This window comes from Larimichthys crocea, chromosome XXII, assembly GCF_000972845.2.
Source record: "Larimichthys crocea isolate SSNF chromosome XXII, L_crocea_2.0, whole genome shotgun sequence".
NCBI classification, from domain to species: domain Eukaryota; kingdom Metazoa; phylum Chordata; class Actinopteri; family Sciaenidae; genus Larimichthys; species Larimichthys crocea.
The window spans coordinates 14,003,279-14,020,316 of NC_040032.1; the positions used below are offsets into that span (position 1 = coordinate 14,003,279).

Consider the following 17,038-nt stretch of genomic DNA (forward strand, 5'->3'; position numbering starts at 1 on the left):
TACACACACACACAAATGCACAAGTGTACACGTGCACACCGATAGAGGAAGAGAGCAGTGAGAAGTTCTGGCCTATCTAGTCGAACATCAGTGAGGATGTGAAAGTGTGCAAGCCATCTGCCCGTGACTTTTGCCACAGATGGGCTGATTCTCCCTAATAAGATTGAGAACACTTCTGTTAAAGTGGAGCTTAAAGTCTCTTCTTCAAACGTGTCGCTCGCAGTCCGACGCCGTTATCACAGCTCACATCAGTAAGCCCGCTGTGACGCCGCGCCCTTCGATGTTATCAGTATTCTTTTTGTGCGTTGTCTGTAAACATCCTCAGATTTCGATCAGAGAGTGGGTCAAACGCCGTTTCCTCTGCAGATCATGAACGAGCACACGTTTGTCAAACAGGCTCACGCAGCTTAGGATCAGTGGTTTAGCTTGATTACTTCTTTTAAGGACATGCCTGCGCTCGGGGAGAAACGGCGTTCACGCTGCAGTTGGTGGGCGGTGGGGGAGGGGCGGCACAGGCTATACCATTTGTGGAACTCATTGCAAGCTATGGGTGTGCAAAGTTTGTGTGGTGTGACAGTAGAGAGATTTAAAAAAAAAAGTCTGTCATGGAAATGTAAAGAAATGCTTTAGCTCATTCAGTATGAGACGACACAACAGGAAGGACGCAGTGCGAACACGTTTAATGATGTCAGTCCTGTGCCAAGTGCACACTGGGTAGCAAATGAAGTACTGTAACCGTGTGTGTGTGTGTGTGTGTGTGCAGGTGGTGTCGATTCACCACAGATGAAAGGAGACAGTGACATACGCATCTTTGTGGCCCTCTTCCCTTACGATCCTGCCACCATGTCGCCCAATCCTGATGCTGCTGAGGAAGAGCTGCCCTTCACCGAAGGACAGATCATCAAAGTACGTCCACGCACAGCTCACGCTCCTTGACAATCATGATAAGCTGACATGAAAAGCTGCAGCACTCACACACCGTTAAATAAGCACACCTTAGAGAGACATCCAGCTGATACACACTGCGTCTCCTCTTGCCAGGTTTACGGAGATAAAGACCCAGACGGGTTCTACCGAGGAGAGTCTGGTGGTCGCCTGGGCTTCGTGCCATGCAATATGGTGTCTGAGATCCAGGTGGAGGATGAGGAGACCCGGCAGCAGCTGCTGCAGCGGGGCTTCTTATCCACAGCGGCCTCCATGGAGAAGATAGGTACGTGAAAAAACAGCGGCCTGAAGAGAGAAGATTTCAGACTGACTAGACTCTAGTTATGTTGGACGTCGTTTATCACAGGTGCAATGTAATGTTTTTACTCATGGTATCACCGCTGTTCATGTTTAAGTGGTAAGTGAGAATAGCAGCACAGGTGGAGCAGACGCCAGACTTAAATCATCTCCAACAACGTTCACTGAATTTGACCTAAGCTCCGTTTGGCCTTTTTCACCCAACAGGAAGCACGTAAACTTGTTCACTGTGTTGCTATTCAGGAAATCATAACCATCTATTCTCAGTCACTGACTGCGTTTTCATGCAGGTGTCTAAAAACATAAACTGAAGTCAAAGTGTTAGCCTGTGGTGAGCGGTATCGAGCCACTCAGCAAACTCAAGCCGACACTTTGCTTCTGTTTCCTGCTTTCTACCCAGTGCGGTGTTTGTAGATGGTTTTTTTAACCTTTTCACTTCCACTTGTTCTCACTGCTGTGTCTGCTGCTCACTGGTTGTCATTTTTTAAAGTTTTTGCTCTTCACTGGCTTTTTTTCATTGTCTACTTTGTCTCAGTCTGCTTCTCTTCAAAAATTACACCTCTGTGTTTCTTTTTGTTTTTTGTTTTGGTTTCATTTTTTATTTTTTTTATTTTTTTGGTTTTCCTTTTCTTAAAACTCCATAAAGGCACTCGCACACACGCACAGCTTCCGCGTCGTCCCGTCCCGCCGCCGAAACCGAGACGATCCAAGAAAGGTGTGTCACGCTGCAGATTGCGGCTTCCCACCCCTCTCTCCCTCCTTTACACACTCTTCACTGGTTTGCCTCTTGTTCTCTTTCACTCGAGCTCCTGCTCTTCCAGGTTGCTGCTTCTCAACTCAGCAACCAAGGGAGGCTGGGGGATTTCTAGGTCAGCCACTGTAGCAATAAAATCAGACAGCCTCCCAGCATTATGATGAAATATTACTACTATGACTACTGTAGACCACCGCTACAGCACTTTCATTTCTTTCTTTCTTAGTGCATGAAGGCCCTGCAGAACTTCTTCCCGCAGGTTCTGTTTTTAAAAGGCACACACATGACGAGCTGTCATTAGATATCCATGTAATACAGGCATAGCAGCAGAATGTGGCGTAATGATCGATAAAAGACAGCCGGCATTCTGCTCCCATGTCCCAAACGCATTACATGATCAGCTAAAATTCACCTGAAACATCCATCCTCTCCTCTGATCTCCCATCTGTGCTCATGACTGACACATGCTATAACTTCACGATTATCCTCACATCATTCCGTGATTATGCTTATGCTCTTTTTTTCCCCCTCCCTCGACTCGTCTCTCTTACAGTCGAGTCTGCGGCACTCTGGGAGGAGAGCGTAGACTCCTCCAGTCAAGGTTTGTCGTTTGAGCTTTGAACCCCTCCGTCTCTCTCTCTCTGTTTGCACCTGCATGATCAGACGGCGATTGGACGCAGCATGTGACATTATGTGACCTTTTTTTTTTTGAATGGTTGTAAACACGAGGAGCTGAAGACTCACCTTCATCAGGGACTGTTTGATTAATCAGGGGGTATACTGAAGAATTTGATCTTTTTTTTTTAAAGATCCATAAAGGAAGGGATGTTGAAAAACATTGAATGATTAAAATAATGGATTCTTCATTAACCCCCCGAGGTCTAAACATCAAATAGTCCCTTCTCCTAACCTCTGTTTTCATTTCACAGTTCGAGTTCTTCATTTAATCATCAAATAATTCATTTTTACTAACCGTCTGGCAGAGCTCGGCACAATCTTCATCTCATGGCTCTGACTTTGTGTTTAAAAAAAACAGCAGCATAGCTCGAGCTGCTAATAAAGATGCTAACCGTCACTGCTAACCTCTTGTTTTTCTTATTATTTCCACGTGTCTGACTGCAGTGCTGTGACTTCTCCTCTCAGCTTAGCATGCCGCTGAGTGAAGTCGGACATGCAGACGTGATGAGCTGCATGCTGATGAGCTGGGATCGCACAGGCGTGTGTCACCCCTCTTCTTATCAGGACGTCAGACTGTACTGTTTGACCTTCTCTGTGTTTGACCGACAGATCCCAGCCCGGCCACCTCCAGCAAAGCTGCGGGTAACCCAGCCCCAGGAGCTCGCAGGATGGTCGCTATCTTTGATTATGATCCACGGGAGAGCTCCCCCAACACTGACATAGAGGTCAGACGTGCACATGTCATATTTTGTTTCAGGACAAAGTGAAGTTGTAGTTTTGTTTTTTTTTTGCTCATATTTTCTTTCTGGTTCAGGCCGAGCTGACCTTCAGTGCAGGAGACATCATCCATGTGTTTGGTGACATGGACGAAGACGGCTTCTTCTACGTAAGTGTTAACACGACCCTAGTTTGGCGTTGTCCAACAGCCCAAAACCTAAAACAAATCCATCAATCTAACACTTATCCGGGGTTTAGCCGGGCGTTCCAGACGTCCCTCTCCCCAGCAACACATTCCAACTCCTCTTGGGGGATCCTGAAGCGTTCCCAGGCTAGATAGGCTATGTAGTCCCTCTAGCAGGTTCTGGGTCTGCCCTGGGGTCTCCTCCCAGTTGGACATGCTTAGAACACAAAGTATGGCACCCAGTAAGCATCCTAATCAGCAACCTGAACCACCTCAGCTCCCTCCTTATCTTTGAGGCTGAGCCTGGCCACCCGGCACAGGACACTTATTTCAGCAGCTTGTATCCACGATCTCATTCTTTCGGTCACTTCACAAAGCTTATGACTCCGCTCCCTCTTCCCCACAATGGTCCACAAAACTGCAAACGCTGTATACGATAGAAAAGCTGCAAATTCTTACGTTTAAGAATCAGGAACCATCAAATATTTCGTATTTTGCCTGAAAAACCAGATTAATAAACTGATAACATATATGTGTTTTACTAATATAAGTAATAAAAAGCATTGTGCGTTCAGTTTAAGGAATCGATGTGACTTTAAATGACTTTTAATGTTATATTTTTTCCTGCAGGGAGACCTGAACGGACACAGAGGCTTAGTACCATCCAACTTCCTGCAGGTGTTACCAGAGGATCCTCCACCTGACCTCCACCCTGCACAGCCTGCACCAGAACCCAGGAAAGAGTCACAGGTAGCTCAGCAGCACACGTGGACCTACGACATACGACCTCATTCATCAAAAACTTCTTCTTTATTTTCAGAGTGTGTTTGCTGTCGTTCTCTGTTCTGTTTCTTTAACTTTTTTTGCCCCCACTGTTTCCTGCATGGCCTTTTTTTTTTTTTTGCAGAAGCAGAAACGAACTGTTCACTTTGAGACGTGATCGTAAGTGTTTTCAGACAAGACCGTAGAAGCTCCACGATCCACGCTAGCGTCCCGTGTTTATCTCCTCTTCCCTCCACCTTTAGCTGTAGTTCGACACCGCCCCTTTGTGTAAGATCCTGAACCTGATTGTGGTTTTAGTTGATGAAGACACGGGTCAGACAAACAGTTGAGAAATCCTCTGCCCCTTCCTGTGTGTGTCCTGTTCCCCTCAGCTTTAGATGTTTGAATTGGCGTTCATATTTAGCGTTCTCATGCTTTCGACTTTCTTCTCGAAGGGTACCTGGACGTCGTCAGCAGAGCCACAAGATCCTGGACCCTCAACCCTAGAAGAGGTTTTGCCCCCCGAAACAGAACCTCCCTCCCCCGACCCAACAGAGCACACAGACCCACAGCCCAAACCGGCAAGCCCCACGTCAAACCCAGACCCCGGTCTAGGTCCGGCTGCAGCGGAGGCCTGCAGCTCCCCTCCGGCTCCCCTCCCAGCGGCAGACAGCCCGCCACAGACAGACTGCTCGGCGCAAGGCAAGAAGAAGAGAGGCTTTTTCTCCAAAGGCAAGAGGCTGTTCAAAAAGCTGGGATCCAGCAAGAAAGAATGAGAGTCAGCACCGCCGCCTGACTCCAAATAACTCGCGTCATATTGAAAGCACTTTTTTTTTTTCTATCTTCACTGCGCGGTCCGTGGCCATCAGATCTAATAAACTGATGCTTTATAAACGATACATTTGCCTTAGAGCACTGCTAGACCAGCTGTCAGATTTAGAGTAAACATCAGCTTACAGCACCACGAGAGCATGCGGAGGAGCATGTCGGATATATTCTCGAAACACTTCCTAATTATCTAAGCATTTGCAAGCGTGCGACTCATTAGAGGCTTTAATGCTCGATGTAAAACATGACTTATCTCCCAGTGGGTCTGATCTATTTATAACAATCTGAAGAGGAGACGTCACGGCTAATTAAATATTAGCTTTAATAGTTCATATACTCGTGCCACTTTATTGATTAGACGCAATGAACAGAAGCAGCAGTGTATCTTCCTCTGTGTGACTATAAAGAATGCACTATCCATCCTGAAGGGACGCATTTTAAACACGTCTGCTCGTCCCTCATGTGTTTCTCGTCTTTAAGAGTATTTATACTTTGTACAGAACGTGTTATTTATTTATGTATCACGCCCTAACCATCATTAATTGCATGACATCAGGGCTAGGTTAGTCACGTTAGAGCTGTCAGAGACAGCGGCTGTCCACGTCGTGTAGTTTAGATTTAATCTAAAGACGAGGTTTGAGGTTAACGTATTGGTCGGTGTAAAGAATGTGAAGGCTTGGCCTTCTTTGGTGTGCGTGTGTGTGTGTGTGTTTTGCGTGTGTGTGTGTGTGTGTGTGTGTGGGTGCGTGGGTGTAGATAAAGCTGCCCAGTCCACTGGTGAAACTGACAAACCGATGCCTTTCTCAGAAATTTAACGTGGGAACTCTCGACGTTCGTGACCACAGTCTACGTGTCGCTGAGAGTGTGAGAGCTAACAAGGCCGCAACTAAAGCCATTAGCAATTGATCAGCTTAATCTGATGAGTTCAGAACCCAAAGATGAATAATAGAAACATGTCGCAGCTGAGAGTTTGTGGAGGTTCTCAGTCGTCTTTCTTCAAGAAGAGTTCAATCTGAGGCAGCCGGACTCGGTTGTAGATCCGTGAAAACATTTCAGTTCCCATCTTCACCAAAAGTCCAGTTTCCCCCAGATTTCTTTAAGGAATCACATCTGAGAAGCTACAGTCTATCAAACATTTACCGTTTATACTACTACACCCGCCCCACCTAAAACCACAAACAAAAACCTCTGGGCGTTGGCAGCTCCAGCTAATATTCTAGTTTCATTTAATATCCAGATTCGTCATCGATAATACCGACACTTAGCAGCCTGATGTTAAAGTCTGCGAGTTTGAACTCAGTTGTTGGATTGTGGCACTGTGACAGACTCTGCAATAAGTTTGTTCATGTATCTTTTATTTTGCCTCCGCGCCGAGTGTAACGAAGTCCGGCTCGTGGTGTGTGAACACGAAGGTCAGCCCACGTTCGCACACGTCGTTAATCAGTTTGGTTAAAGCTAAAATAACAACACAAGCGTGTACGGTATCTTTTAATGGCATATTTAATATGTAGTATTCAGTTTTGATGTGTGTGTGTGTGTGTGTGTGTGTGTGTGTGTGTGTGTGTGTGTGTGTGTGTGTGTGTGTGTGTGAGAGCAGGCCTTCAGTTCAGTCAGTTACAAACACATGCAGTGATTGTCGGCTCCGTCAGATCAGATCTTTGTGACACAGGGCTGTTAGGTAACTTCTCAGGTTTTTACTTGTAGTTTCTTATTAACGCTGAGCCACCTGTTGACTCCAGCTGTCAGAAAACAAAAAAAACAAAAACACACACACACACAAAAAAAAAAAGCAGAATATGCCAAAATCTTAGGTGCTTTGCCCGTCACCATAGCTACGAGAGAGACCAAGCATCCGGCAGCATGGAGAAGCGAGGAGGATGCTCGGTGTTGTTGTGTTTTGGGGTGTGGAGCTTTGGGTGTTTGATTTCACTCACATATTTGAAGCACGACACAAGTCGGAGGCATTCTTTGTTTTGTTTTGTTCGTCAGTGTTACATAAAGGGAGCATGATGATGCCAAGAATAAAAAGAGAAGAGGAGGGGAGGGCGACAAAGACACTTTAGATGTGAAATAGATAGCCGGGATAGAGGCAAGAATGAGGCTGTTACTGTTTTATTTATGTTTTTAAAGCACGGGGTGTGGATGCTCAAAAGTTGCCGAAATGTACAGTGAATATTTGTACTGATCTTGTATTTGACGGCCTTTAATGCACAAGTTAACCCTCTACCTGCTGTGTAGTGAGTAGGCGGCTCCACTGTTGACAGAGTAGGACCTAGTTTGGCCCCGCGTAGGTAGTTCTTTTAGCTCAGTTGATCATATTTAGCCTTACAAGAAGACCTTGTTTAGTCTTAATATGTTGTTTACAGGATGTTTATCGACTGCATGCATACCAATGTTATACCCATGTTCGGCCTTATTTATGTTACTGTCATATTTCTGTTTTTCTAGGCTGACTTGTCTACAATATTTGAGTTGTAGATTATCGATGCAGTGGAAAGGAAGCTGTAGAAGCTGTGTGTGTGTGTGTATATATATACATATATATGTGTATATGTGTGTATGTGTATGTACATATATATATATATAATGAACAGTGTTGGGACTTGTGGTATATTTTCATACAGCGCGGGAAAGTTTTTTTTTTTTTTTTTTTTGTCTTTCCTGACCTGCGTTCATTGTTTGAAACCAGTGGAAGATTTACCTTTTTATATATTCATGTTTTTATTACCCTTTTGGAAGCTCATGTGTAAATATGTTTTTGTTAATATTGTTTTTCAGTTTTATTCTTTTTTTTCTTTTTTTTTGCATGCGCAGGCATTGATGGAGGAACAGTAAACTAAAGATGTAGTACACAGAGGACTTGAAATTGTGACGGTTTCTTTAAATATGGATCTTTTTACAGGAATAAAGTATGTATATTTTCACAGAAAACTCTTGTGCGTGTGGTTTTCTCGTTTAAAAAAAGAAGTTAACACAGAATATTATTCAGTCGTCTTTATTGCAGATCAACACAGACCACACGTACAGGAAACAGAAAAAAAATTACAAAATGGAGGGGGGGAAAGCTTCGCTCCGCGCCACACACCACCCATGTGAACTGACTGGGGCAACACTCTGGGTAATGTGTGGTCTTGTGAGACAAAGCAGTTTCCTCTTTTCGTGACTTCCTGCGCGGGCTCCAATGATCGGGTCTCTCCTCTCCTCCCTGAAGCCAACAGTACACTCATCCATAAAGTAGGAAACACTACACTGTGGCGAGGAGTTTAGTAGTGCTTTCTACTTTATGGATGACTGCACTGTACATCCACTGATCCTCTTCCGTCTTCTCACACTTCTTCTTCTTCTGCACCTGTGTTCATGTCTGCAGCTGCACATACACACATAAAAAAGAAAAGAAAAAAAAACCCCGCCCAGACACACTTGTACCCCAAACTGAAACCTTTCAGCTCGCACGCACGTCCCAACGAGCTCAAACAGCTCTGGCGTTCATCAAACCAGAAAATGCACACTTCCTGATTCGCCTTGAAACATTTTGCATGCAGACGGTTTGTTCAGATCTAACTGAGGCCTGGTCTTTTTTTCTACAGAGTGAAAAATTCACCCAAAGGACCTCACGTGTCCCTTCAAACTGTCTCTCAGTGCAGTTTTTAGTCACTTAAACCACTCAGCCAGAGGAAGCACTATCTTGAGGGAGCCATTTTGGCAGGCATGAGTAAGCTTTTCTGTCTGAGTGCAGATCACTTCGAAAGTTACACAAATCCAACAATAACTGCAGATGTCTGACGTCAGATCGGACAGAATATGGCACAAATGCAAAAGTACAGTAAATAAATTAAACGTACATAAATGAATTATATTACAGCCACAAAAAAAGGTTTTAAATTAATGGTTTTTAAACCAAAAATCCAGATAAATTTCTAAATAAAGATCATTTGATCACAAGTTAAATAAAAGAAATGCAGATTTAACAAAGTAAAAGTTCCAACAAAGACATATCTGTCATTATCAGGCAGATAAAAAAGCTTTTTTTTTATCAGCTCGTCACAAATGATTGTAGCTTTAAATAATAAAGCGCCGTCGTCCAATCATACTTTACCTCGACCTTCTCATTCTGTGTTCTTTTGTTTCTAAGTGTCGATGGTCTGGCAGCCCCCACAGGTGTTCTTCTGTCCGTCCAAGGAGTGGATGAAGAAGAAGAAGAAGAAGTTGTCTCCTTTTGAACCCTCCACAACCACGTGATGTAACCACAGGAAGAGGTCTAACAGTCACAGGCGCTCTCTTTCTCTTCTTCCGTCTCTGCCTTCTGCAGTGAAGACGCTTTTTTTTTTTCCTTTTTCTGCAACTGAGGAGATCATTTTTACAGACTCCATCGAGACACAAACATGTCTGAAGATTAAAAACAAAACATATTTCTCATATTTTCTGAATCTAATGATGTCATTTATACTGCAGACACGCTGCGGCTTCATGCAGTTTCTGTCCACGGCACAGAGCAATGTGAAGTTGGCTAATAAGCCCAAAATAAGGTGGAGAGCGATTACAACACAACTGTGAGCACATCTGTAGTGTTCCCATCAGGTGGATGTGAACTAATTACGGCATATTTCACGTTATCTTTCATTTTATTCACAGTTTCATGACTTCTGTGCCACATAGTCATCCTCAGGAAGGTTTACGTACCTGATGAGTGAAACATTTCCTGTGACAGGATGGTTTCACTGATAATATGAGTTTAGAAACAGCAAAGCCTTTCCAAGTATATTTCCTAATAGGTGTCGGTTTGACTGGAGCGAAGCCCACCAACTCAGATAGAAGCTACAGGATGAGCTGTAGACAGAGTTTGTTCAGACTGAAACCGTTTGAGTGAGTGTGTCCTCTTACAACACTCACACGCTCGTGGGGATAGTGAGGATCACCTACAGCCATGTTTCTCTAACCTGAATCCTCTTTGTTTAAAAGATTTAGTTTGCTTATCGGGCGTCATGATCACACATTACCTTTCTGTTGGTTTTTAAAAGTGAAAGCCTGCAGGTTTCAATTCCTCCGTAAATGTGTAAGAGTGTCCAACTGTAACTGTGGTTTTTCATGATGCTGAGAGCAGGTCAAAGGACAGCAACATGTGGATGACGGATAAAAGTTACATGTGAGTTTCATTAAGCACAGAATGGATGTGCAGTGCAATACATAAATAAATAAATAAATAAATAAAAGCAGCCTTTTGCAACACTGAAAGTTCTGGTTTGACGGTCTGATCTAGGTCACCAAAGAAGAGGAGTGATGATCAGACCTGCCTTGTGTGCAATGTGACACACAGCGCTCGTGAAGTGAAGTGATCCTGAAGCTCAGTTTGGTTTATTCTGCGAGCAGAAAATAAGTTTTATGGTGTCACTTAGCTTTACTTCTAACCACTTAACAAATATCTTACAGTGTGTAATAAACTATAATTAAATGTTTAACTGCTAAACTAAACTAAAGTTTAAACTGCATTTGTTTTTGTTCCCTTTGTGTTATTTTACTTCTCACATCAGCTCCTTCAGCCTGATAAGTCCTCCATCAACATGTAAATTAACCTTAAATGTGTGAGAAGGGAAAGATCCATCATTCAGAGCTGTAACGTGAACTTAAGCAGCAGTACATGAAGTACTCGTGTGTCCTTCACTGAAGTAAAAGTACCAACGCAAATGTAAGTAAAAGAACAGGGGTATTATCAGCTAAATGTACTTGTAAAAGTACTTTTGTGTGTACTGTAACTGAGGTGTTATCAGATATGTTATCAGATATGATATGCATCTACGTCAGAGTAGTGTGGTGAAGATATTTAATTAGGTAGATTTTCTAAGTCTGAGATGTTGTGAGATTATGGAAGTTCTTCATTTTTTTATTATTAGTTATTTAAATGAACTCCAGTGAGTTGAGAGAGGAAATCAGTGTTTGGTGGAACTGCTAACAACTTCGTAGACATCCTGACACAGCTTTATGCTCGAGGTCACCGGCCAAAATAAACTGTCAAATCCAGCTATAGAGGAGTTGTAATGCTTTCCTTTGAAATGTAGCCGAGTACAAAGCTGCATAAAATGGAAAATACTCAATTAGAAGTGGCTGGACATTCTGCTTGTGTGTGCAGGATGTGTTCTCGTGGGAGTGTGTAGAAAGATCTGACATGGTTTAGGTCTTCTCTAATTTTATTCTCACGAAAAACTGTGGTCAGCAGTCTGACATCATAGATTTGAGGACAGTGGATGTGGGGAACAAATCCTTCCACCTACAGAGCATAAACTAGAGAATGAGGAAGATCTGTGCGAGTGTCAATAATCATTTATGTATTTGTATTAAAGGTACGATGAGGCTCCAGTTACAGGTAAAACAACCACAGTGACGACTTGTTGAAAATATCCAGCATATGGTGTCTTTAAAGGCCGCACTTTTTTAGCCTTTAACCCTCCAATCTCCTGACCCCTGCCCCACATATTACTAATCCTCGTCCTCTTGAGTCACCGGCCTCCACTGAAGTGCTGCCGCTTCACCTGGCAGACGACTTCTAGCGTCTGTGCATGTGCCAATGATCCTGAAGAGAAGAGCCGGGGCCTCTCTCTCTCTCGTGATAGACCTTATCTGGGCTGGCAGCCATTTCCCCTCTCTGCCTGCCTGCCTGCACCCTCCTAGCTGCTCTTGGGCCACAGCCGGGTGTCGACACCACCGAGCAGCCTCCCACAAGCTGTGATCCCTCCCAGAGCTCCACAGAGGCCTGCGCTGCTCTAAACCGGCTTCTGCAGAAAGTAGATTTACTCTCAGACTTTAACTTGAGTATTTCCATGTTACTACTTACATTACTTTTCAGAGATAAATACGACAAATGCTCCACTATAGTTATCTGACATCTAAATCATAAGATTTCAGATGATTCTCTTATAAAATATGATCAAACCGGCGGTTTGTGAAGAAGTCTGGTCTGGTCGTGTTTCAGATGAGTTGTTAGCAGTTCCACTAAAGACTCATTTTCTTGTCAGATGGTGTCATTGTGGTGTGACTGTCATCGCCCCACATGCACGGTCACCGTTCTTCAGCACAAATGCAGCTGTAAGTCTGACTTCATAGCTCAATGTCCTAAAAAAAGCAGCAGAAAAATGTAAGAAATAAAATGTCTATTTACATGTAAAGTCATTTTTATTTCAACTGGTTTCGCGTCTAATATGAAATGGAATGTAATTTAAAATAAGTTTTTGTTTTTATATCAGCCTGCTAGTTCATGCATCCATCCATAAGATGAGGTTTAAAGGAATTCTTCAAAAACTCTGCAATCGCGGCTCCAAATGGGAAATAGTAGCAAGATAAATGTAAAACAGGAGTAACCCTTTTCCACCAAGTTAGCTCTGGTTCTTGAATCGGTTCTGTTCACCATGCAACAGTAAATGGTGTTGGTGTCAGGAATAAACCTGCCTCCTGCATCAGCTGTCCATAGCTGGGTCATAATGTGGCAAAATGCTGGTACTTGGAGAGCCTGATGTTTTTTGAGGTGGTACTTATCTACAGCCCTGGTCGTCAAATTATGATTCATGTGCCAATGGAGGACCTCACTGTAGTGATACTTGGACGACTCTCTGAAATATTTTAGGTCCATGATTATGATGGTACGAGCTAAAATGTGACAGGTAAAATGGAAAGTGAAGGAAAACAGGAAAACATTAGGAAGAGGAGTGCAGATCAACTCCACCAGCTCAGGATTCAATAAACCGGCAACAATAAATGATCTTATAAGGAATAAACCTGCGTCCTGTGTCTGGGTCAGCCTTCGCTTGAGAAACGTATATTTTCTGAGGTGGTAAGCGGTGTAAAAAGTTTGAGAAACACAGGTCTGCAGACATAAATGAGGTCGTGCATGAACACCCCACATCAGCACTTTCATTGGTTCTCTCAGCTTGTGCCTACATGATACATAAATCATTTCATGTCACACTCATTTTATTTCCGATCAATAAACAAACTCAGAGGCCCACAGAGAGTCAGATTAAACTCTGTCTTCTTTGACCCGAAAACCTAACTAACGGTATATGAAGAAGTTCCACGTGGAGCAGCTACAACAGCGAGGGAGTGGCTGTGTGTCCCATGTTCCTGTTGTACAGGCCGAAAACGTGCCGTCATTTGTAAAAAAGGAGTTGAAATGCTCAAACATGACGAGCTGCTCTCTCTCAGTTCTGTCGCTGCTTTTCAGTCTGCAGAAGAGAGGAAGTTTTGTCAGCCTTATGAAACACACTCACAGTTTGAGTGTGTGTGTGTGTGTGTGTGTGGCCTTCTGCTGATAATGTCCACCCCCCCCCCATGTGAAATACATCCCCTTACTTCCCCATCTCCACTTTATTCCTGTCAGTCAGAGCCTGAATTGAAGGTTTTATTCCTTCTTATTCTAAAAGGAGGTCACCGTCAGCAGCCGAGGCGCCTTAAACCTCGATTCAACACCTTGTTTCCTTCAGCTTAAAGCCTTTGACATATCCAAATAAGGGCAAAAGCCACAGTTGTGAGCACCAATGAGGCTGTGGCAGACGGGCCTTTGTGTCCCTCTGAGTGTGAAAATGAAGGGCGTGCTCGGCTTCACTTTGCTCAGATGTTTCTGCTGCTGCTGCTGCTGCTGCTACAACACTTGGTGTGTAGTGGAGAGCGCATGGGCGGAGCTGAAAGCCTTCCTGACAACGCCTGTGGTCGTGGAAGTCTTGCAGCACAGTTTTGTTTTTAGTTTGCAGCTCTCGTGAAATGACTTCACCCACATGCAGCAGCGTGAAGAGAGAAAAAAAAGAGACTCAAAAAAAAAAATTGCATGTGGACTTTTTTTTTTTTTTACTACTTTCAGATGAAATTTACATAAAAAAAAGGAGTTAACTGAACAATGACATGATGTTTCACTCATTGATACATCAACTCTGTGTCGAGTTACAAACCCACATGGGGGCGTAGAGACTCTTGTGGTTTATTTCTCATTTGATTAACTGTCTCCAACCGCTGTAGGTAGATGCTCTGTTCAAAAGTCTCTGTTCTGCTCGTGATGCAAAGAAATATTTAACATAATGTACATTTGAATAAAAGTGCAACAAAGAGTGTTTCATACTTTGAAATAAAAGGAAAGACGTAGGTCTTTATTTGTCAAAGGGATGAGAGTTTAAGGGTTAAGATATATTTTGCCATGTGGCTTTTAAAATGTCTGATTTCCAGGCAACATGATGGGTACCTGGCTGGTTGATATGTTAAATAAATCACTGTGAGCTTCAGTCTAATAAACTTTATGTGGCTGCACATGTAGACATGTTTGGGACTCTTTGGGAGATGAAGTTGTTGGAGCATGTCTTGGTCAAAAGATGGAGAAATAATCCTGCAGAGATTGTCATTCAGCCACTCACGCTTCCTATTTACACTTTCAGTGTCTCTGTCTCTACCTGAGCTGTCACGATGAGAGCCAGGCCATTAATGTTATACTATTAATGTTAAAAATATGAATACTGAGCTTTCTCAGGGCTTTTCAGTTCATACATACAGTATATTCATAACGGAAACATGCACATCACACATTAATGTCTACCTAGAAAATGGTTGAGGTGTTAAAAACGTCAGTTCCTTTGTGGTCCTCTTGTCTTGAGCTTCAACGTTACTGAGAGATTTTTAGATTGGCACGAGGGATAAAAAGGGGTACAGATATATAGAATGATGACTGGAGGTCAGGCCAGACATTAAAAGTGTAGTATGTGATGTGTAAGAGTCGAAGCGAGGGCTGACAACAAGTTAAAGGTCGTGTTATTCCGTCGGTTCAGCAGGTTCCACAGTTTGGTGTTGACCTCCAACCCTCCGAAATCTCTCCATTTCTTGAATAACAGTGCCTCTGCGTGCTTATTTAATTAAGCTTGATGAGCAAGTGCAAATTATGGTTGACGAATTCTCCGTTTAGAGTGTGAAATTAAGATTTCGTTTCTTGGGAGTCACCCACACTAGGAGATCACAACTTAGCCTGTTTATCAGAGCCAGTTTCATTAAGGTTATCTGCACTGAAGCATCACTGCTGACAGTAAATGAGCCTCGGTGATCCGTAAACACGGCTGACTGTATGTATGTGTTGTGTTTTCCATTAAGCTCAAACTAACACGCTGTGTTCGTCTAGTAGTGGAAACCCAGTCATAGTGTGACAGCCTGCAAAGGGACCCTGTGAAAAACATGTGTACGCTTGTACACATCATGCAGAACAACACCTCAGTGTATGTAGTAAGAGACAAAACTATTGTATTTAACACCTTGTACGTCTCTTGAGGAGAGACATGACCCAGTTATGGTATATTTATTTATCTTTTGTTGTAGAGACACAAGAAGTTTGATTATATCATCTGATTTTTGCCTCATAGTCTTCCCAGAAAAGTAGTTTTTCAGGCTGTTATGTGATTTATCTTTGTGGTGAGGTAGCTCCTTCAATTCCTTAGACTCATCACATGAAGTGAATCTTCTGGCAGTATTTATGGAGTGTGTATTTAATAATGCGCACTTGCTCATCATTAGCTGAGTTGGTTTGATGATGGTAGATCCAGAGATATAAACTTCAATTCCTTTAAACCATAACCTCAGCTGTTGTTGTTTTTTTTACCAGTTTCCCTAACAGTGCCGTTGCAACAAAAGATCAGCACCGGGTGCCCGTCAAATGAAGCCCTTATCTAACCGAGGTCACGTTACACAGATTTAAAGAGTGCATGATCCCAAGCCATCAGGTTACGGGACATTTTCACAATGCCTAAACCCTCTGGCAATAAACAAATAATGCTTCTTCCTATAAAGTAATACAAGCCAAGCGGTACAGCTGAACAGTACCTGATACACACAGCAGCACAGGGTGACACAAGACCTACAAACCTCGGGTGTTATTACAGACTATTGTACAGTGAAACAGAAGCCGCAGCAGTGAAGGAAACTGGAAAGTATTACAAACTTAACTGGAAACTATAGATGAGAGGAGATGCGAATCATTCAACAAACATCACACCACTCACAGTTTGATTAAAGGTTCCCCCTACTGGCAATGTTTGGGACTGTGTGTAGTTCTGCCACTCATTCAAAAGCGCCATCTTCTGGCCCAAACACAGAAGTACGGAGATGTTTCATCAGGCTCCTCTCTGGAGATCAGATCAGTCACCAGTGGTCAAGAATTAGTTGATCACTTCAGCTTATTTGACCTGATCTGTACCGTGAACATCTGTTTATTCTAATAATAAATAGTACAAACAACAGGCTGTTATGGAATTTTCTATCCTTAGGTTATACGAGCTCACGTGTGGGCCTTGAGGTCCTCGGCAGTATTAGTTGTTTGGCTTTGATTGGGAACAGTAGGTGCCAGTCTATCTCAACACTGTGGTGTCCAGGGTCGAAGAGACCTGTTGCTGCCTTCCTAGACATAATAGATAGTTTGCCGTTGACGTTCCAATCTGCATAAACAGACATCTGTGTCTCCAGACTAGAATATGCTGACAATAACACCTCCATGAGTAAAAACATTCTCTATGACTGATTCTGGGCGTGTAGTATTTGTGGTGTTATCTTTGGGTTTAAAGTCTATCCACCAGCTTGGCAGAATGTGAGACCGACTCAGGCACTTCTGATGAACTTTGAGAGTGTCTCTAATTCTCCTTGGCCAAGCGTCAATAAATAATACAGCATAAGACATCAGAGGCTCCTAAACACTTTCTTCCTTCCTTACCTCACCATTGACCTTTGACTTCAGCAATTTCTCCACAACACAGGCGATACCTGGATTGTTATGGCCTTTCATGGAAAACCCTGTCAAACAGAACCAGGTCAAAGTGACCTACTTAATATCTTGGTATTCTCCTTAAAAAAGGCCCAAACAAAGCAAT

At 43.2% G+C, this 17,038-nt stretch overlaps 1 protein-coding gene across 7 annotated transcripts in view; it reads left to right on the top strand.

Moving 5' to 3' along the window:
- The window catches only part of tspoap1 (TSPO associated protein 1), a 56,310-nt gene extending 49,368 nt beyond the window's left edge, over positions 1-6,942 (top strand). For 4 of the 7 annotated variants that reach the window (XM_027273391.1, XM_027273395.1, XM_027273392.1 and 1 more), the window contains 8 exons: positions 764-906; positions 1,042-1,210; positions 1,889-1,957; positions 2,550-2,597; positions 3,284-3,399; positions 3,489-3,560; positions 4,206-4,325; positions 4,793-6,942. In XM_027273391.1, coding sequence (XP_027129192.1) covers positions 764-906; positions 1,042-1,210; positions 1,889-1,957; positions 2,550-2,597; positions 3,284-3,399; positions 3,489-3,560; positions 4,206-4,325; positions 4,793-5,113 — 1,058 coding nt within the window. In that variant the 3' untranslated portion in view covers positions 5,114-6,942. The remainder of the gene's footprint in view (positions 1-763; positions 907-1,041; positions 1,211-1,888; positions 1,958-2,549; positions 2,598-3,283; positions 3,400-3,488; positions 3,561-4,205; positions 4,326-4,792) is intronic. The other 3 variants (XM_027273393.1, XM_027273394.1, XM_027273396.1) reach the window with 3 other exon arrangements.
- The last annotated feature ends 10,096 nt before the right edge of the window (positions 6,943-17,038 follow it).